This window comes from Leishmania panamensis (assembly GCF_000755165.1).
Source record: "Leishmania panamensis strain MHOM/PA/94/PSC-1 chromosome 7 sequence".
Lineage (NCBI taxonomy): Eukaryota > Euglenozoa > Kinetoplastea > Trypanosomatida > Trypanosomatidae > Leishmania > Leishmania panamensis.
This window is the reverse complement of record NC_025886.1, coordinates 486,917-507,170: the sequence shown is the minus strand read 5'-3', so window position 1 is coordinate 507,170 and position 20,254 is coordinate 486,917. Positions and strand designations below refer to the sequence as shown.

The 20,254-nt window shown below is 60.3% G+C and overlaps 6 protein-coding genes across 6 annotated transcripts, besides 1 other annotated feature; all 6 read right to left on the bottom strand.

The window, feature by feature from the left end:
• Positions 1-662: 662 nt before the first annotated feature.
• LPMP_071120 (cation-transporting ATPase, putative) lies at positions 663-4,394 on the bottom strand (the record flags this gene model as incomplete). Its single annotated transcript, XM_010705817.1, has 1 exon — positions 663-4,394. One exon carries the CDS (start codon positions 4,392-4,394, stop codon positions 663-665), a length of 3,732 nt encoding a protein of 1,243 aa, XP_010704119.1.
• Positions 4,395-5,420: 1,026 nt separating this feature from the next.
• LPMP_071110 (hypothetical protein) lies at positions 5,421-6,752 on the bottom strand (the record flags this gene model as incomplete). The annotated part of the gene is made up of 1 exon (XM_010705816.1): positions 5,421-6,752. The coding sequence occupies one exon, from the start codon at positions 6,750-6,752 to the stop codon at positions 5,421-5,423; it is 1,332 nt and encodes a 443-aa protein (XP_010704118.1).
• Positions 6,753-8,023: 1,271 nt separating this feature from the next.
• On the bottom strand, positions 8,024-8,596 carry LPMP_071100 (hypothetical protein; the record flags this gene model as incomplete). The annotated part of the gene is made up of 1 exon (XM_010705815.1): positions 8,024-8,596. One exon carries the CDS (start codon positions 8,594-8,596, stop codon positions 8,024-8,026), a length of 573 nt encoding a protein of 190 aa, XP_010704117.1.
• Positions 8,597-10,886: 2,290 nt separating this feature from the next.
• Positions 10,887-11,479: a repeat region.
• Positions 11,480-11,813: 334 nt separating this feature from the next.
• PIN1 (peptidyl-prolyl cis-trans isomerase/rotamase, putative) lies at positions 11,814-12,161 on the bottom strand (the record flags this gene model as incomplete). The annotated part of the gene is made up of 1 exon (XM_010705814.1): positions 11,814-12,161. One exon carries the CDS (start codon positions 12,159-12,161, stop codon positions 11,814-11,816), a length of 348 nt encoding a protein of 115 aa, XP_010704116.1.
• A 693-nt stretch (positions 12,162-12,854) lies between these two features.
• LPMP_071080 (DNA repair and recombination helicase protein PIF7, putative) lies at positions 12,855-16,853 on the bottom strand (the record flags this gene model as incomplete). The annotated part of the gene is made up of 1 exon (XM_010705813.1): positions 12,855-16,853. The coding sequence occupies one exon, from the start codon at positions 16,851-16,853 to the stop codon at positions 12,855-12,857; it is 3,999 nt and encodes a 1,332-aa protein (XP_010704115.1).
• Positions 16,854-18,068: 1,215 nt separating this feature from the next.
• LPMP_071070 (hypothetical protein) lies at positions 18,069-18,557 on the bottom strand (the record flags this gene model as incomplete). Its single annotated transcript, XM_010705812.1, has 1 exon — positions 18,069-18,557. One exon carries the CDS (start codon positions 18,555-18,557, stop codon positions 18,069-18,071), a length of 489 nt encoding a protein of 162 aa, XP_010704114.1.
• Between the last annotated feature and the right edge of the window lie 1,697 nt (positions 18,558-20,254).

Here is a 20,254-nt window from a genome sequence, read left to right as displayed (position 1 = left end):
CACGCCCACGCGCCCATCCAATCAGCAGATGAGCTGAGACCATAAGACGTCGTGTACGCGCATGCTCTCAGACTACGAGACGACAGCGATAGAGCACAAGGAGCCCACAGATCATTTCTTACTTAGGTCGCGAGATGAAATGCGCAGGCACAGCAACGTATATGGAAGGCAAAACTCCAGTAGAACATGCGCGAAGGCCGGCCGCAGTGCGTCTCCCCTACCCGCTACATCGAGAGACCCATGCACGCCGGAGCACGCAGACATGCAGACATGCACCGGTGCGCATAGAGAGAGGGGACGAACGAACAAGAGAAGAGCGGAACATTCATAACCAACCATGCAACTCTCCCAATCCGCTCACTCAGCACAACACGTAAAGCACTAACAGCGAACCTCACTATAGAGAGAGAGAGAGACGAGGGTCAGATGGAGGGCGGCAGACTGAGCCACATGTGCCACCGCGACCCCTTCGGCGACCCTCTGTGGTAGCCGCTGCAACGCACATCGCTTCGCATTGCAAAACTGCACTGGTCCCCTCCCCTCCCCTCTTGCCTCTCCCATTACCCCAAACAACATCCACTACAACCACCTGTCACACTTGCCTTTCCTCCTCCTCCTGCCTGGCACGACACCCACATACCGCGTGGCGGGTCCCTGGATGTTCAGTAGTCCGTGAAGAGCATCAGCGACGCCTTCTCGATCACAAAGCAACCGAGCGCATCAAGCATGAGAAGTTGCGTGAAGCGCGTGCGGAACGCCTCTGTAGGAAATGCGGTGATTTCGAACTCCTTGTTGAACTCCGGGCTCGATTCGAAGGCGAAGCAGAGGACGACGATGCTGAGGATGATGAGGGCAATAAACATGGGTCGGTTCTTGCGGATACCCTGCATGAATGGCTCGCCGCGGTAGTTCACGGCAAAGGTTACGCCGGAGATGAGGGTGGTGAGGAGGAACATGGTGGAGTTCAGCAGTGTCGGCTTGAACTCGACGTCCTGGTAGTTCTTGCTCATGTCGCTCATGGTCGCCGCGTCCACCTCCGCCACCATCCACGACGTCTTCATCATGCAGTAGAGGTGCAACACAAACTGGAAGAAGACTGTGCAGATCATGTACGGGTGGAACACCTTCGTGACAGGGCGCTGGGGGCACAGGTGCGCCAACGGCTTGCTGCGGGACATGAAGAGAAAGCACACAGACAAGATGATTCCGGCCAAGATCATCTGCTTCTCGCCAAACTTCACGCCAGCGCAGTGCAGCACCGACATGGAGTACGCCTGCGTAAGGCAGTTCAGAGCGAGGATTTTGTACATCATGTGCGTCGTCACAAGCGTCGTGCGCCCGAGCCGGATGATGTCGCAGACAGAGGTAAGCGCCTTGGAGCGGCACGTGAACGGCGCCGCTATGGACGCATCGCCTAGCTTGATCATCGGTGGGCCTCCCATATTCTCATCATCGGCATTGAAAAGCGACTCCATCAGAAAGTCCGACTCGCCAGGCCCACTCCGCAATAGCGACGCGCTCGCCTTCTTGTCCGCCTTGGCCTTTTCCGCATCCTTCAGCTGCTGGTTCCACCGCGTAACCTGCGTAATCTCCACCTTGCGCTTTGCCTCAAGCACCTTCCATCTCATCATCTGCATGAATGGCGTCCCCGCCGGCGGCTCTGGTGGTACGGCGGTGAACTTAAAATTCGGCGGCACCTTCAGCTCCGCCGGCAGATCTGGCTCACTGTGCGGTTGCGGGCCTATCTCCACCTCCTTCTCCGCCTTGGGGGCAACAGAGGCCGAGTTCAGGACGGCAATGCCAGCGTGCGCCTGCTTTAGCGCGCCAACATCGTTCGTGCCGTCGCCTGCCATCATGACAATGTGGCCCTTCTTCTTGAGATCAGTGACGATTTCCTCCTTCTGTGTTGGCGCGCAGCGAGCCCAGATGGTGACCCGCTCGTTGTACATCTCAATGATGTGCTGCATGGACTCGGGGCTGATCGCCTCTGCGTTCACGCAGAGGTCCCACTCGTCTTCGTGCGGCGTCCGTTTGCGACGGCTGCGCTGGAAGGTATTGGTGAGGATGTCCTTGGCCGTCCCCGACTGCACTACGCCTGAGACCGAGTCCGCCCACTCCACTCCGCCACCTGTCTCCTTCTCCTTCGCCACCAGCTGGCGCTTGCATAGCAGCATCGACACATCCTTGCCGACAGAGATCGCTGTCTGCACGCTATCACCGGTGATAATGACACAGCGGTGGCTGCCGCCCGTCAAGTTTTCGATCGTCTCCTTGGCATCCTTCTTCAGCGGGCACACGTACACGGCGAGACCGGCAAACCGCAGGCCCTCCTCAACGTCATCGCGGCGGAGAGCACGAATCGTGTCCTTCGACGCCCGCTCCGCATCCGTCAGCGGGCGGTAGGCAAGGGCGATGACGCGGTAGCCCTTCGCCGCCGTCTCCTCGGCGATCTTCAGGCAGTTGGCAGGGACGGATTCGCACAAGGCCGCTATGGACTCCGGCGAGCCCTTGGCGACGATATACTTGCCGTCTGGAGCGGAGACGACGCAGGCCATGCGGCGCAGCGTGGCGAGGAAGGGAAAGCGCAGTAGTACCTTGTACATCCTCTGAGGTTCCGCAGCGCCTTTCTTCTTCGTCACCTGCTCCTCCGTGCCCTTCTCCTTTGCGGACTTGGGGTCGTGGAAGATGCTGTCCTCGCCGTCTATGCGGTAGCCAAGAGCGGTAATGGCAGCCTTCTCCATCTCATCTCCGGCAAGCGTCTGCTCGTCAAGGTAAACGAGGGAGTGGCACGTGGCCAGAACCATCTCCGCGTGCTTTGGAATGGCCTTGAGCTTGTTCAGCAGCCCCTTACCATCAACCATGTCGACACCGCCGAAGAGCATCTCGTCCGTTGTGAGAGTGCCGGTCTTGTCAAAGCAGCACGTGTCTACCTTGCCCGCATACGGGATGCGGAATGGCTCCGTGCAGAACACCTGTAGCTTCGTCAGTGCCAACAGGGTAGTGTTAACGGCCAGCGACAGCTCCATCGGTAGCTCTGGCGGCACCACGGAAGTGATGATCTGCACACATGACAGGAAGAGCTTCCACCGGCTGCGGTGCGGATCTGCAAGACCGTGCTTTAGCAGGTAGCCACTGGCCGCCAGCGCGAAGACCACGAGCACGCCAATAAAGCCGAACGCCTCACCGCTATTCTCGCTGACGCGCCCTTGGCTGTGCAGAATAGTGCGCAGCAGTTTGCCTTGCTTCGTCTCAAACCCCGTCCTCAGCACGACGGCGAGCGCCTGGCTCTTGTCGCGGTTATGCCCACCTTCCTCGGATGACGTGTGAGGTCCGTTGCTGAGCAGAATCTGCGTGCCGGAGAAGAGCATGTGTCGCGCGTGCTTCTTGACGCTGAGAGACACCTCCACATCATCCGGCGCCTCCTTCAGCTGCGGCGTCGACTCACCTGTCAGGCTTGCCTCGTTTGCCACGGCAGTGCCCTTCACCAGCACCGCGTCGACCGGGCAAGGGGCGTTGCTCGGCACCACGATGATATCCAGCGGCAACAGGGCATCGGTCTGGATGGTGACACGCTTGCCACCGCGCATGACGTCGATGTCGCGCACCGGCACCTCGGCCATGTCACGCAGCGTTCGCATGTTGCGGATGCGCTGGTACACCGTCGTGCACTCCATGCCCACCATCATGACACCGGTGAAGAGAGAGTAGTACCAATACTCGTCAAGGCACCAGAGCAGCACGCAGAAAATTTGAAACACAAAGAACGGGGAGAGGGCGTGGTCGACGAAGAGGTCCTGGAACTCGGGGATAACCACCTCCATCTTGTTGAGCCCGTACGTGTCCACCTGCTTCGCGCAGTCCGCCTCCTTGTTGAGTCCCTCCCAGCGCATATAATACGAGAAGCTGTGCTTGGTGGGGAAGCGGGGCTTCACGAAGATGCCTTCACGCTCGTCGAGCTTCCACTTGCGCTGCTGGAAGACAAAGCACGGTGGGTGACCGTCGTCGCTCTCTTGGTGTAGCGGCACGATCTCTGACTCGCCCTTGTGCAGGTGCGTCTCCACCAGCACATCTGTCGCCTCTGTTAGCCGCTCCATCGCCACCGTGCGATAGATGAGGCGTGCGCGGAACTTGACGGACCAGATCGTGAAGAGGGAGAGGAAGGAGTGGAGGAACAAGACGACAGGGAAGCAGATGGCGTGGAAGAAGTCAATGTACGTCTGATGCACCAGGTAGGTCACGCGGTCCCAGATGAGCTCGGGGTAGAGGTAGAGGACGGCGGAGACGACGTAGAGCACCGCGAATGGCCATATAGTGACCCAGGTGTACCACTCACGGCGCTGCAGGAGCCGGAGCTGCCGGATCATGGTGTTCTCGACAATGCATTCGGTCGGCATGGCTATTGGCTGGGTGCACTCGGCGAGGCCTACAAAAAATCGAGAAGGAGCGAAGGGAACGTGCAGCAACGGCGACACCGGTGCATGCAGGGGAGTGGGACGGATGAGGGGTGGACTGAAGCAAACGACAGAATCGCTCGCAACGCGCACAGGGAGGGGAAAAAACAGGAAAGAACGGAGGTGACGCCGGCGAAGAAGGCCGATCCAGAAACGATTCTTGAGAAGAGAGCCGAGTGAGAGTCGATAGGCGCTTCCCCGGCAATTCTGCTCGCGTTGGGGTGGGGGAAGGGGGGGGGCACGAGAAAAAGCGGAATGACTGCCGAGGTGCTCACCGAGACACCGTAAAGAAGGGGAGAGGAGGAGGAGGAGAGGGAGACGTGGCGCAGAAAGGGGGCCAAGAGCAGCACAAGAGCCGCGTTTGCCGGGGGTAAGTTTGGTGAACGTGGAGCACGAACGCCCAAAAAACACTCGGCGGCTCTCAAGAGGGAGAAGCAGCAATAAACAAGTTGCCAAACAACAGTGTCGGGGTCAGTGGGCACGTTTGCGTGTGCACGCAGCGCATTTCAAATCAGAGAAACGAGCGAGCAAAGACACGCGTCTGTGTTACGAAGCGAGGAGTAAGTGTTGGGGGTGATGAAAGACACGAATGAGCCCACGATGAGGACATGCGAGATGCGGCGCTGCAGCGGCAATCACACAGACAAGCACACTAACACGCCTGTGCGCCCGTCCTTAGCGCTTTTAGTATACATTGTGCTCTGTGCTCTGCAGTGCCATGCGCCATCTTCCCCTCTCATCGCGTGCAAGAGCGCCTCCGCGAGCTTCCACGCTGGGAAACACGAACTACCACGAGTGAAATGCCCAGAGGAAGACGAGGCAGCGCGAAAGGCAGAGAGAAACGCAAAGACATAGAGGACGGCGAACGAAGTGTGAGCACGTCCGTCGCACGACTCTCTCTACAGAAACAAACGCACAATAAGCACTGCCAACCTCACTGGGCACGCAGCAGGATCCTTAGCGCGCACCTCACCCCTCGATACGCCCCATGAGGCGCACCGCCTCCTCTACGCCGGTTGCGGCGCAGGCGTGCAGCCAGCGCTTGGCCTCCGTGAGCAGATGCGCCACCTGCGGTGCAGCTGCTGAGCCCTCGCTTTGGGCATGTTCAGCCGCCACGAGGAACAGCTTACCCAAGTTCAGCTGCGATGGTGGGTACCCAGCTTCCGCCGCCTGCCGATACCACCGCATCGCCTCGCCCCAGTCAGCACCATCTTCCGCCGCCTCAACAAGCAACTTGGAGGACGCGGGTGCGTCACGCTCGTAGGTCTCGCCGAGCTCGTGCATAGCAGGAAGATAGCCGGCTGAGGACGCACAGCGCAACCACGTTTCGCTCGATGCTGCGTCTCGCTGCAGGCCCACTGTGCCGTCGCGCAGACAGACGGCCACAGAGTGCATTGCCCCGGGGTGGCCTACGCTGATGGCCACATCAAGAAAGGACAGCAGCTGCGGTTCGGGTATGGCACACGAGGCAATCTGGCCAAGGGCAACAAGCTCAGCGAGCGCTGTACCAACCAGTAGAATTGGGGAGGAGAGTAGCGCGGAACCGTCCGCCGGGTGTGCAGTGAGGAAAGCAGAAAAAATGCCTGCGGCCACCGCAGGTGACGGCGCCTGCGCCGCATCCACCATACACTCGGTAACGCCTGCGCCCATGTCAGTGCCAAGGGACCGTGAGTGCCGTCGGCACGGACGCTGCCCTCTCAGCTGTGCGCGCTCTTGCTGAAGAGTGCGCAGTACATCGACGAGAATGCGCTGCAGTGGTGTCGGCAGGAGCGACGCCGCGCTTACGGTGTGCACTAAGCATCGTGCTCGATCCTCTATAAAGGAAATAGAAGATGAAGTACTGCACTCAGTCGTGGACGACGGGCACCCCTCGCGCCCGTGTAGACACGGGGAGGCGGCACTAGGAACAGCAGCAGCGCTTCCATTACCATCCCACCTCGTCAACAGCTGAGCGGCACCTCCATGGTGTGAAAGCGGTGGCGCTGCTGGGGGGCGACCGGAGGCACTGACGGAGGACTCCGCACGGCATGGAGGAGGGTGGGGGAAGTTGCGCGCGGATAATGACGTGATGTCGTTAATTGCTGCGCCTCTGACCGGCTTGACACTCCCGCCTGCTTCGGCTGGAGTCGTTACAGCGTCGCCGTACAACGGGTGAAAGTGAGGAGCAGGCCGACCACGGCGGCCCCTGCGCGTCGGTGACGTTGCCGGACGCTGCAGGTCGCGAACTCCCAAATTTACGCCCTGTGACGGCGGCATGCTTGTCGTGAGGCTGGCGCCTGAACGCCTCGGCACCGGTGGCATGGTGTGCTACACTAAGAGTGGAGAGAATGAAAAGAGAGGAAGAGAGGGGAGCTAACCGGGGGTGGTGTGTACGCGTTCATGCGCGCGTCGCTGTGTGACACAGCTGTATGTATGCGGGTGCCCCTCTCCTTAGAGTACTGAAGCGTGCGTGTGCGGAGGCGCGCGTTGCTGCAACGCCGGCATACGTGCACGAACACGCAAGCACAGGCCACAGAACGAGTGAGACAAAGTGAATGAGAGAGGCGGAAACCGTAGAGAAGTGAGAGAAACTCAACCAAGGCACTCACACAGGGGCGCAGCTCACACGCGTACCCCCTCCATCTGAAGTGATGTGTGCCGACGGACGGGAGTAGGGGAGGAGACGAGAGTTTGAGGTGCACCCAGCGCACTGCGCTAAGCTTTTCCTTTGTCTCTCTGTCTCGACCTACCCCTGACTGCATTCACCATCAGCGGGAATGCCGGCCACTTCGTATCATGGGTGACTCACGGAGCCGCTGGCCACCCTCCCCGCTGTTTACTGAAAGTGACCCTCTTCTCTTCGCTTCTCGTGCCGCTCTCTCTTTCTCTCTCTGCCTTCATGGAGGAGTGCGTATCTGAGTAAATCACTGTTACGTCTCCTCTACATCGCGCAGGTGAAATCTAGCCCAGACCCGCCTGCTGCTACAATGTGTAGTAGTGTGGAGCGCGACGATGACTTCACTGAACGAGTTGAACTGCTTTGTGCTCTTCCAGCCTCGGGTATGAGATGCTCGCTTGTAGCGCTGGGTTGGGCCACCCTCGTACGATCTGAGCTGAGTGTTAGGCTGAACTTTACGGTCCAGCGGAAGGGGAAGCAGCGTGAGCGAGCCCAAACACCGACAGAACACGTCAGGCACGGAGTGGCATGTGAAAGTGCAATAAGAGGGAGAGAGGGGGAGAGAATGGGAGTCGTTGGGTACGTGCATTGCATCCACAGTGAGGTGATGTCAATGCGGTCACGATGCCGTGAAGGCGCGTTCCTCGAAGAGGGCCGCTGCACAACGAAGAAACAACAGCGAAACAAACCCCTCGGGCGCCACATCGCTCGAGAAGGAAGGGGAAGAAGAAGCCGTGGGGTAGAGTCGTGGGGGCAGCAGCGACAGCAGTGGTCTCTCCCCCTCCCCAGATGTTGCGCAAGCCAAAGCGCCTCTGCCGGAGGAGGATCGTGCGAGTAGGGGTGCCCGTGCGCGTTTAGCGTTCCGTGACGTGAGCCCACGCGCACCCACGCACACACATGATGGGAGGAGGCAATGTCACACGTTCTTGCCCATGAAGATTGCGCGATAGAGGCGTCGCTGCCTCGCCACAGTGTTGTCTGGGGCGCGCAGAATACGAAGTGAGTCCGCAGTGCTGCGGAGACGATCGTACGTGAGACGTACAGTGGGGCACTCGTACTTACCGGATCGCCAGAAGGTGTACGGCTCCACATGATATTTGCCAGTAACATCAACGAGGACATCGTCACCGAGCACCTCGGCGGCCTCAGCGATGAACGCAGTGGGGCCAACGACGTGCAGGGTGTACACGTTACCCCCAGTCGACATCTTCGGCGGGGGCGCGACTCCCGGTACGTCCAACTCTGCCGGCTCTGCGGGCAACGGCGGCGCGCAAGCGCCACAGTCTCGGCAGTCCACAGGAAAGAAGCTCGACGTGCTCAGGGTGCATTGTAGCCCCGCCGAGACGCCGGCGGTGAGGCTGAAGCTCCCCACTTGAACGCCGTGGATGGCACCAACGGCGCGGAGAGTGGACACCCCAAAACATGCGCTTCCGGGGCTGCAAGCCGCGCTGTTCAGCGGGGAGCGGCTAATGCGCGTCGCGCACCGCATCGCCCGTGCGCTGTGCGACGTGCAGAAGACGATGGCGGTGGTGGAATTTGCACCGGTACAAGGCTAACGACGATACACAGAAGGACGTGTGGAGGTGTGGGATACCAAACAAAGGGAGGAGGTGGTGGAGAGAGTACCGATAGAGCGCTGGGGTACAACAACGTCACGAGTCGTCACTGTTGCGCTTTCCGCCTTGTTCTCCTCGTCCTTCTCTCGTTTCCCGCCAGTGTCTCTACTCGAGTGGCGCTGCTGCAGCCACGTGCACTCCCCCAACACGGACACAGCGAGAGAGGCGAGGGCCGGAAAGAGCAGAAAAACGTAGTTGGGGGAGAAGCGGAAGGGGTGGGGGGGTGCGACCCAACATGGTCGCCCTCACCGTCCACAAAGAGCAACCGAAAGAGCCGACTTGTTGAGAGGCCACATAGCCCGGAGGTGGTGGTGGCGACCGCGATGATAGCAGCAGCCCAGCACGACGAGGTGCTGTGGTTCCATCGCAGGCTGGCAACGTCGATGTCCTCTCCGATAGCCCAGTGCGACTGCTTGTACCCCCGCAGCTGCTGATTGATGGCTCGCAGTCGCACCAACCCCATGCCGTGGTCGCGATACGTGTGGGGAGGGGTGGAGAGCGCAGGAGGGTGGCCGCCTTGTGCACTACACAGTGTCCGTCAGCGTCGTCTGCAGCTGGATGAAGAGCATGAACAAGTCATCTACTGTGCGGTGCAGCCTGAGCGCCGTGACACGTCTCTGCGGTAACTTACACGCTGATAGCGGGGACGCTGAGCACGCAGCACTCGAGTCGCTAAGGGCACGGCCACCGCTACTGCCGACGATGGGGCTGCCGAGAAACTGGTTGCTAGATCACCTACCCACTGGGGCAGCGTGCACAGTCGACTGAACAACAGTTGTGCCTCTTGCACCGAGAGTACATCCACCTCACCAGACTGACGCAAACATGGGTTCGGACTTGGCGATGAGATTGTGTTGCGCTGGAACGGCGGAGAGAAGCCGCTGGAGTGAGGTTGGGTTGTTCTCTGAGAAAATGAGATTCTTGCCGAAGTCGCCTTTCTATACGGAGAAGGGAGCGGGAGTGGCTCAGCAAAGGAGACTGAGGTCGGGGGGAGCTCAACCTTTGCCCTCCAATGTTCGCAGGCGGAGCGGCCACGAGTCGTGAAAGTAACGGTGGCGGAGACAACAAAGCCAGCAAAAAGGGCGCCACCTGCAGGAGGCAACCACACTAGTCTCGTTGATGCAAGCGCACCACTCCCCTCTTCTTCCACCCAGTCCTTCAGCATATCCCAGCACACTCGCTCCAGCTCATCGTAGTGCCGGCGGTAGTGGCCCTGCTCTGTCCTCAACGATCGCAGCTGTAACTCCAGTAACTGAATCTATGCCGCCTGTGCCGCGGACGGTGCCACTGTAGCCGTAGAGCGCAGCGAGTGAGCAGGCATCGGCTACACAGGTCGCAACAGAGCTGTAGTGCGTAGGAAATCTCCGCCCCCCCCCTTCAGTTAGGCCAGAGCAGAGAACAGGTGTGAGTGAGGGGTAGCTCCAGACTCCACATGATGCACCATCTGAGCTACAGGAGGAGGAGAGCGGGAAGGGGTGAGCAGTGCGGAGAAGAGGTGCGTGACCATGCATAGAAGCACAGCTCCAACATCCACAGAAGGCGTGCTGCTCCTCTGCGTTTCCTTCAAGATCTCAGCCTCAGGGCAACAGCAAAATAGGCTGTGGTGCGTGCGAGTGGAAAGCGAGGGCCCACATACGTACGAACTTCGCCATCGAAGAAGCGCCTTCGCACAGAGAGAGCGACCGCTCAGCGCTACGCGCTACACATGGCAGCCGTGGTGCAGCACAGTGGCAAAACACGACCAACAAATGCGGGAGGACGGAGGAGAGGATGACAGAGCGTAGGGGTAAAAGCGAAGCAGCAATGAGGAAGAGGGCATTACTGGCATGAGGGGCAACATATGAGACGCGCTCTGGAGTTCATCTCACGCTGTCACTACGCCGAACTGCCTTCGCTCTCGCTCACTCTCTCTTGGGTACTAGAGAACAGGTACATGAGAACAAGCATGCAATAGGCGAGAGAGGCGGGTACACGGCTAGCGATCCGCAGGGAGTGGCAGCCAGAAAGAGAGAGGGGGGCAGACAAAATCGCATGTATACGCCCCTGCCCCTGTGCCTTTCCGTACGTTACTTGTCGGTGGGCGCCAACGTCGCGGTCACCCCCGGCGACATCGAATTCACCGCCACACGATATAGAAAAAACAGCGCTGACAATTTTCGCCCGTTCACTGTGTCCTCTCGCCGCCATACAGCAGCACGAGAGCCCATCCCACCACCACGACCACGACCACCACCGGCCTGCCACAGGTGCCATGCACGTGGCGCAAAGCAGGCGTAGACACCCACCCTACAGCAGTGCGCGCACCCAGTCGTCTCAGCACGGCCCTCCGCCTCGGACTCCACACAGCCACCCGCTCCGCTGGTCGCTCCACAGTCCCCTCCCACTGCGCTGCCCAGTGGCGCACCCCTCGGGAGGTGAGACACACCCAGTCTCGCCACGCCACTGAGCGGCGAGGGCCGGGGGAGACGCGTACGCCCCGCCCCACCCCCTGGCACGCCGCCCATCATAATATGGGTGGCACACACCTGCTCACTCCCGCAGGTCGCTCCGACGCAGCGCCATCCAGGCCCTCACCGTCGACGTCAGCAGCGAGACACCGCTCGGACCTCCCCCACACCGCAGGCGTTGGGCCCCGTCAGCACCAGAAGTGGCTCGGCACTGACAGGAATGGCGGGGGCTGCCTGGCCTCCCCACACCGAGTGGGGGGGTGCTGAGCCCTGAGACACCACGCACTGAGGGGTGCGCTCTCATCGTCACGTAGGTGATTTTACCAAGAGGAAAAGGAGTATGCGAGTGTTTGAGGAAAGAGGGCAAACGAGGAAGGGGGCGAATGACAGCCAGCGAAGAGAGAGGGGAGGGTGAACAGCGTGAGTGGTTGTCTGCCGTTTCCCTCACCCCCACCTCCCCCACCTGTGCAGGCACACGGAAATATATCAGTGGCGTTGGCACACTCTCTGACTCCGCCCTCCTCCTCCGCCCACCCCCTCGTCGCCTGTCTGTGTGGGTGTGGATGGGCGTCCTTAAAGCACAACGCGATTTTACCCGAGCCGCTCTCACAAACACACACACAGCGGAAACAGCTGTGCTGCGTCACGCAATCCGCTTGATGAGGTGCACGCCGCTATCCGTCGCAACAAGGTCGCTCATCTGGCCCACCTCCAGCCCCTTCGTGGCATCCTCAAAGGGTTTCATCATCTCCCCAGGACCAAAGACGCCAAGGTCACCGCCGCGGACGTAGCTGCCGCAGTCGCTGCGCTGACGAGCGGCATCCTCAAAGGTCATCTTGCCATCTTCGATGGATTGACGCCACTGCTGCAGCTCTGCGGCGGCTTCGTCGTAAGATAAGGTGGTGGGCATCCCGGTGCGGCGGGACACAGGGTTGCGGCTGCCGCTGTGCTTAATGAGCAGGTGGCTCGTCTGCCAACATGGGGTGGTCATTGGCGTGTGGGTGGTGTGGGGTTGGGATGAGTCTGAGTGGGGGGGGGGGGTGAGATGAAGAGATGCTGAAGTTGATTTTCTCCGTTGCTTATGAGTCGATGACGTAATCCTCGATGAAATTGTCCGTGAGGAGTAGCAGCCGTATAGAACAGGGGTAGGAAAAGAGAGTGAGGGGGTGTCTACAGTGCTCTGGATGCGTGTGTAGTGCAGCGCAGACATGCGCGCGTGTGTATGTGGTCAGCATCATGGTCGTGTGACCGCAGAAGGGATGATGGTGATAGTCGAGAAGTGATGAGACGTCGTTTGTTGCTAGATGCGCTATCACCATCTGCACGAGAGTGGAAAAGTCGTCGTACCACGTCCTGCGCTGCAATGACGCGGATGGGCCTGTGCAAGTGCTTTGCTGCGTGAGAGAGGCAGAGAGAGAGAGAGAGACGCCAATCCGCACAGAGGGAAAAGGAAAGGGAGGAGATCCCACGAGCAGCAGACCAGTCCAACACTGAGAGATACACGCATGGACAGTGGCCTCCCGCGTTAGTCGTTGGCACTCATGAAACCACCGAGCTGCTTAACCCTCAAGCTATGCGCCAGGCTTTCCCCGTGTCCGTGTGTTTGTGTCTGCGTGTTGGATATTCCGTGGCGAACAGCCGGTCACCCCACCCCCCACCCCCCACACACACTCCCTCAGCCCCATCAGGCAACCACCCCATCGCCGCCGCTGTTCCGGCTGCACAGGTAGTCGATGGACACCACGCGCAGCCCCCACGCGAAGGCGTACGCGGCCAGTAGGACGGAGTCGGTGCAAATAACGACACCTTGGCCGAAGGTGGCCTGCAGGTACATGGTGTACTCGAGGATAGCGCGGTGGTGGAGAGCCTCGCGGGGGTCGCGATTGAGGATGAAATCCACTTCGTCGCACGTATCATCCGCCTCATTCGCAGCAGTGAGCCTTGCCCCACCGTTCACTTGAGCCTCCACCGCTCGACGGCAGAGCAGCGGCAACACCTCCGTGAACCTCCGCCAGCTGGGGTTCGGCTCCGGCAGCGCGCACGTTTGCTCCGGTCGCTGCACATCAAGGATAAAGTCCTGCTTAGCCCGCTCCATCACCGCAAGAGCCTCGGCTGCCACGTAGGAGGCTGCAAGCAGCGGGGCATCCGCCGACTCGTACTTCGCGCCACCTGAGTCTACTCGGAAGGCGTTGTAGCCCACGAGAGCGTCACCGAGACGGCTGTTTGAACTCGCCACGGGCAGATGGGGTGGCGTCAATGGGTTGAGGGATTCTGAGCAGCTCCGGTATGACGCGGCCTCCGTGACGAGTGTGTGGACGCACAGCGGCACCCGCATCATGTTGTCGTGCTCGGCAAAGAGCACATCGAACGCCGCTGACGACTCCGGCCCCGTCACCAGCTGAAATAGTGCGTGCATATCGACGACGATGCGCGAGTTGCAGACGCAATGTAGTGGCATCGCTTGCCGTGTGACAAGGTGCTTCACCATGGCCGCCATCGCCAGTAGTGGGGTGATGCGGCGCCGCAGCTTGTCTAACCGCATCGTCTCGTTCATGCCGTCACCCCCATTGTCGCTGCTATCATTCGGTTCTTCGCCAAGCCCGTCATGCGCGTACGCGCGCATGTGCGGCTCACGATGATTGTCCGTCCATGCACAGCCTCCTCGATCCCAGCGCCGGTGGAGCTTTTCGCACCCCCTTCGTGTACATCCTTCGCCGTCGTTGCCGCCGTGTCTCTCTCTCCTCCCCTCGCTCTTGGGGACCACGTCCTCGTCGTCGAGGTCCCTGGGTTGCAGACCGGCCCTGTCAGACGAGGAGTCGCAGCTAGACGACGTGGACGAGGACGTGGAGGAGATCGTATTGGAGGTGGAGATGAACCCTGTCGTGCGATCCTCTCTCCTGGGTCGTGCCAGCGTCTGGGCTTCGCTTGGAAGCGCATACCTGTACGGTGTGCAGCTGAACGCCTCTACTGCCTCCTCGGCAGCCACCACCTGTGGCACATGAGTACGACGCCAGCGCAGCCGCTCCTGCTGAAGAGCCAGCGCCTTGTAGTACGCAAGAGCAGTGGCGTTTGTGCTGACGCGATGCGCATCGAACCCGTGCAGTCGCACGTAGGCCATATCGGTGCACCTTGAAAGCGCCACGTACGACTGACCAGACTCAAATACATTCTGGAAGTCGATATCCACCTGCGTCAGCGACATCCCCTGCGACTTGTGTATGGTGATGGCGTAGGCGAGGATGAGCGGGATCTGCACCGAGCGCGCCACCTCGCGCGATCCAAGCATCTCCTTCCACTCCTGCGGCTCCACAACGAGCTCACGTGAGGTCACGGTGCCATCAGCGCGGCGCAGGTCAAAGGCTACCACAGGCAGCATTGTGTGCCGTTGATCCATGTCGTTGCCTCGCCCAACACAGATGGAGCGTGCGTCGTCGGCGCAGATGCCCTGTGCTTTGAAGTAGTAGCCGCCGGCGAAGCTGACAAAGTCAGTGACAGTGCCGGTGCTGCCGTTAACGAGCCCCAACCGAGAGTCGAAGTTCTTGATGAGCATAACACGACAGCCCTTGCGCAGTTGCACGACCTTCGCCAGCGCGCCATCCGGGAAGGCACCCCTGCCTGTGTGGAAGCCTCGGTACACGAATTCCTCGGTGGTGAGCTGGTGGTAGTACTTCTGATTTTCCGCGTCCACCTCGGCGCGGGTGGCACGGAGGATTGTGTAGCCATCGAACGGAGCATCAATGGCACGGCCGGCGCCGTTGACAAGCTCCAGCCGCGTCTGCTGAATACTCCTGGACGACACTTCCGTCTTGCAAGTGGCTGCGCCGCGTGCGACAGCCTCCGCGCTCACATCGGCGCCCCGCTTGTGGCCTACACGCACCACCGATGGGCCATCACCGCTCCCCATCTTCAAACTCGCGGTGACGTCTGTGCGTCGCACAAAGTGCACCCGCTCTGTCGTGTCCATTGAGTAGAGCAGCTCGACTGAGTCCGGCTGCAATTCCCCAAAGCGCATCTCATTCAAGATGGCAAAGAAGCGCAGGTTGCGTTGGCGGAACGGCGTTGAGAGGAGACATACAGTTGGGTTAACCTTCCACCACGACTCCGTCTCGAAGCAGAACTGCGGGCTGCTGTCGCGCCGCTCGCGCGACACTGGCGGGAGCTGGAGAAAGTCACCCGAGAGGATCAGCTGGATGCCGCCGAACGGCTCGTGCGGGCGGTTGCGCACGTGTCGGGCAATGTAGTCAATCAGGCCAAAGAAACTTGGCTCCAGCATGGACACCTCGTCGATGATAAGTACGCGGCAAATGCGCCAGCTGCGCACACAGCGCTGCTTGCTGAGAACACTGCTCAGTAGGCTGTCGCGCGTGCTGCTGCGGTTGGGAATGCCGCAGCCGGCGAAGCTGTGCAGCGTCGAGCCGCTGAGGTTGAGAGAGGCAATGCCTGTCGTCGCGGTGATGAAGGTAGAAGAGGCAGGTAAGGCACGAATTATGGTGCGAAGCAGGTGCGACTTGCCCGTTCCGGCGCCGCCAGTGATAAAGGCGCTGTGGTGCTCCTTAACCGTCACATGGAAGGCGTAGCGCTGCTCACTCGACAGCGCCGGCTCTGCTGCTGTGTTCGTGGTGGTGGCTGGCGGAGCTGCTGGCGCCGTCTCCACGGCCTCTTTATCATTGGAACCCATGCCGTCCAGTAGTGGAGCGCGCTCCTCTGATGAAGGCAGCGAGCAGCGATGCTGCGCGTCTCTAGTTGAAGTTGGCGGAGGGGCAGCCGTACGGTCGGTGAACCCACCGGTGAAGTCCGACCCGAGTGGCATGTAGAGCCGGGCATGAACGTCGCGCTGCACATCTGGCTGTTCAGCGTCGCTCAGTGCTCTGGTGCGACACACCACCATGGCTGTCGCCGTCGCGGCCGAAGGTTTAAACGGCGCCGGGCTCAGGGAGGATGGCTCATCGACGGCGGTCCCGCCAAACATCGCAGACGAGGTGAGCACTGTGGGGAGGCTTGGGACGGAGCTGCTACAGGAGAGCAGTTGCGCGACCTCATCATCCTTATGCTGCCCGTAGTGGCCTTCGTTGCTGGACGATGAGAGAAGCACCCACGGCTGCTGTGGCGGCGGTGGCGCCGCTTCTGTCAGAGGAAACGCCTCTGGAGAACTTGCGGTAGACGACAGTGTCATGCAGCTCTGTACCTCCTCCGTCTCCGGGCCTTTCTCTGCGGCGGTGAGTTCCGGTACGCACTTTGTTATCGGCTGAGTCGAAGGGTGTACGACAACACCGTGTCGCGGTGAGAATGCACCTCCCACGGCAGTGGAGTCAGGTATGGCGACTCCCTCCATGTCTCTCGTGGCTCGTGTATCGCCTAGGAGAACGCTGCTGCGTGCCTCCGAGCCTAAAAGCGGAGCGCTCGAGCACGTGAAGAGCGACGAGGCCGATGAGGTCGACGTCTGACTCTGAGCGGAGGCGTCCCAGTCGTCGGTGATACGCGGGTGCGAAGCAGACGACGCAAGCCCGTTGTGCCGCATCGAAGGCAACGGTGCAGGAGAGGTTGAGTCGATGCTATTGGGCGGGAAGATGATAGGGAGGAGATATGGATCGCGGCGATCGTCGTTGTCGGGTAAGAGAACGTGGGAGCCAGGCGTGCTGCTATTCGTTTGCTGCGAGGAGTGCTGAACAGCTAATGCATCCATCCCTATCGTACTGCGGATCGCCGGTTGTAAGTGCGGGGGGAGGAAGGGGCAGGTGTATGGGGGGTGCAAGCAGACGTGCGTCGGGGTATAGGGCGTTTGAGGTGCATCTATGTGTTTCACCACGCATAGGGAACGAGAGGTGACGGTGGTGGGGAGAAAAGAGGGGATGCAGGGCGACAGTGTGCGCAAGGACACCCCATCAATGCGCTGAGGGGGGGGGAAGGGGGAGGGATATGCACAGAAGGGGGTGAAAATGACCTCTAGCGTGAAGAATTGACACTCAAAAGCGGTGCACTACAGACAAAAGGGGGGGCGTAGTAGAAGCTGCGGCTTAGTAGCGCGAGAGAAAGAGAGACTGGACACCTGCCACGTCCCTGACGCACGCGCACACGCTCCGCCTTAGCTCGAGAATGTGCGCCTCGATAAGTGTGCTAATCGGAGAACGTGAAGTCTGCGCACGCGCGGTGAGATCCCTCAACGCGCAGCGCACTGCCCAGCCAGGAGCAGTCAAAGAGGGTTGTGTTGAGAGGGAAGGATGGAGTTGTTGAAAGGCAAATTCGGCGACAGGAGAGGGGCCGACAAGGAAAAGAGGCGTGAGGCGGCAACACGCAAAGCGGTGGGGGGAGGGCGAGGGAGGGCGTCTGCAAGGGCGAAAAGACGCAAACATCATCTGCGGCCTCTGCCTAGTGCGCGACCGCTTGAGGCCAAAGAGGTAATGGCTGGGTCGGGGGGAAGGGGAGCGAGTGGGTGCTCGCACTGGGGCCTCGAGACACTTCGAAAAGGAAAAATGTGCAAGCATGTGCAGATCAGCATCAGCACGCACAGACAGACCAACAGGCAGCACCGCTGTCACATGAGGTGACTGCGGTCAAACGACTCTCACTTTGCCCGCCCTTTTGAAAAAGCTAAAGGCAGGAGAAAGGGGCACCATGCGCATTCTCGCACCTGATAATCCACGCTCCACTCTGTAACCACACACATACACACACACGCCCCTCTACGCCCCACGGACGCATGCGCTACGTCTATAAGCGCAGACAGAAGTGGTTGGGGTGGACGAAAAGGGAACGGGAGAGCCCCTAAAAAGTAGGCGTGACACAGCACCGCTGTCGCACAACTCTCATGGTCTGTGTCTGGCAGACAACCACCAGGCCACAGCCACAGTCAGCACTACCGTCACTGCCCCCCCCTCCCTTAAGGGGAGACACAACCTCGTTACTCATCAAGCCCATTTATGCACGACTCCACCACGTTCAGCAGATTCCGGTTCTCCAGCGCAGCCGCCACCCGCTCCTTATCATTCAGCTGCTTATTCACCTGCTCCTCCTGTTCATGGGTGCCGGGGGTGACGTAGATGTCGATCTTCGTGTACTCGGGTAGCGATCGCTCGAGCTGCAGACGGATGCTCAGACCGATAAGCGTGGTCAGGCTGCAATGCGGCACCGTTGGGGTGAAGAGAACGCGGATGTGCCGCTTCTTCCAATTCACGTTGATGAGCGAGGGCTCGACGACTTTCAGCTGCTCGAGCGAGTTGGGGTGCTCAGGGTCGCGTATGCGGCGGATTAGCTCAAACACCTCCCACGCGTCAATGGGGTCCTCCGCATCCTCGTCGTCCTCAGCCGCGCGCTCTGCATTGGTGCGGCCTTTGAGCGGATCATGCGTGGGCTCGAACACGATGGGGTTGGGGTTAACTAGCTCAGTCATGATGTTGTGTGGGTGTGGGTGTGGGTGTTTCTGGGGTGCATTCGGAACCGCGGAGAAGTCACGACTCCGACGCAGAAGACCCGGGGCACCGTCACACCGGCATGAAGCGGCAAAGGAAAGAGGCGAGTAGAACCGAGAGGAACGCGAGGGGGGGAGGGGAGGGGGACAGTAGAGCGAAAGGGCGAGACGGAAGACGCTTTGAGGGCGAGCGGCACGCGGGGGAAGCAGCGACAAACTTTAAGAGGGCAGAAGAGCAGCAGGAGGGGGGTGGGAAAAGGATGGTGTGGGGATGAACGGTGTAGCCCGCCGCCTCACTGACTCCTCCCCGACGTCGTCACCTCTCTGTACAGCATCACACAGACAAAACTAAGACCCTGCACAGAACGACTCTCTCCTTACCCTCCCCCGCCCATTCCTCGCCGCCTTTTCCGTACAGGGTGGGCCGCCTCATGATGTCGCCCCCCCCCTCTCTCCTCCTTGCCGCCTTTTCCGTACGCTTTTCGTTATCATGCGTTGCTCATGCGACGATGGAGTGACAGAGCTGAGCCAATGCGCCCTCTGCCACCAACATTGAACGCCATTCCGCTCCGACTTGGTACGATGGGGCTATGAGTTGGTGTTGTGTGTTGGGGGTCCCTTGCATTTCACGGCAATTCACACTCCCTCTGGGGATTATTTACTCCTCCCTCCTCTCCCGTCCACCAGACATGCACGACTGTGGGAGGGGTGAAGGGAGATGGCGGCTGCAGACAGCGGACGATGCAGGGAACTTCTGAACAATTACTACAACAACGATGGGAATACACGGTGAGCCTCCTGGCATGCACCAGGGGAGAGGGTGCCCACACACCCGCACACGCCCCAGGTACACACACGCAAACAACAGCAACGACCCATGCGCTGAGGCTCGACATCGCCCCCACCCTCACCAGCGTCTCGGGGCTTCTCTGCCTCTCCTCTCTCCCCTCGCCCCCTTCCGTTGCCGGTCGTCTTATAGAGGCCGCGGTGAAGAAAGGCAGCATAAGACGTGGCGAAGAGGGAGACCGACACCGAGGGAGGAGAGGAGAAGCCGGAGGAGGCACGAACGTCCATCAGGAGAGACACACCGAAGAAGACCCTTACACTGCCACACAGCAGGCCGGGAGAGAGGGAGAGGCGGGTGTGCAGACACCCACACCCGCCTCCTTCCACGGTAGGCTCAACACGTCAACTTCGAAGAAACGCGCCACCGCAGCAACCAGAGCGCTGTGAAAACGAGCGGAAACGATAAGAGAGGGCGCCCTTACACGTTAGAAATGGGGGAGGGGCCGGAAGAACAGAGCGACGAGGACCACAGCAGTAGTGGCTGGCATAGGGAGGGAGAAGGGGGGGAAGAGAGGGGGTAGGGGGTAGGCTCTGTGGGCGAGATGGACAAGAGACGCTCACACGCACAGACGAAGAGAAGGATAGATAACAAGGGCGCGCAGAGGGAGGAGGGCGCATTGAAACTTTGCAGACCTTCCCCATCCACCATCTCAGTCGCTTCCAATGCCACGAGCTCTCCTGTGCCTTTCACCTCGCTTAACCTCCGTGTCACATTGGACTTAGCAGCGGTGATTATTTAGAAACGGCGGCGGCCCTGCGGCGAACCACCGCTCGTGCGGCTCTGAGGAGAGTGGCTGGCAGTGCGTCCCTGCGGCAAACCACCGCTCGGGCGA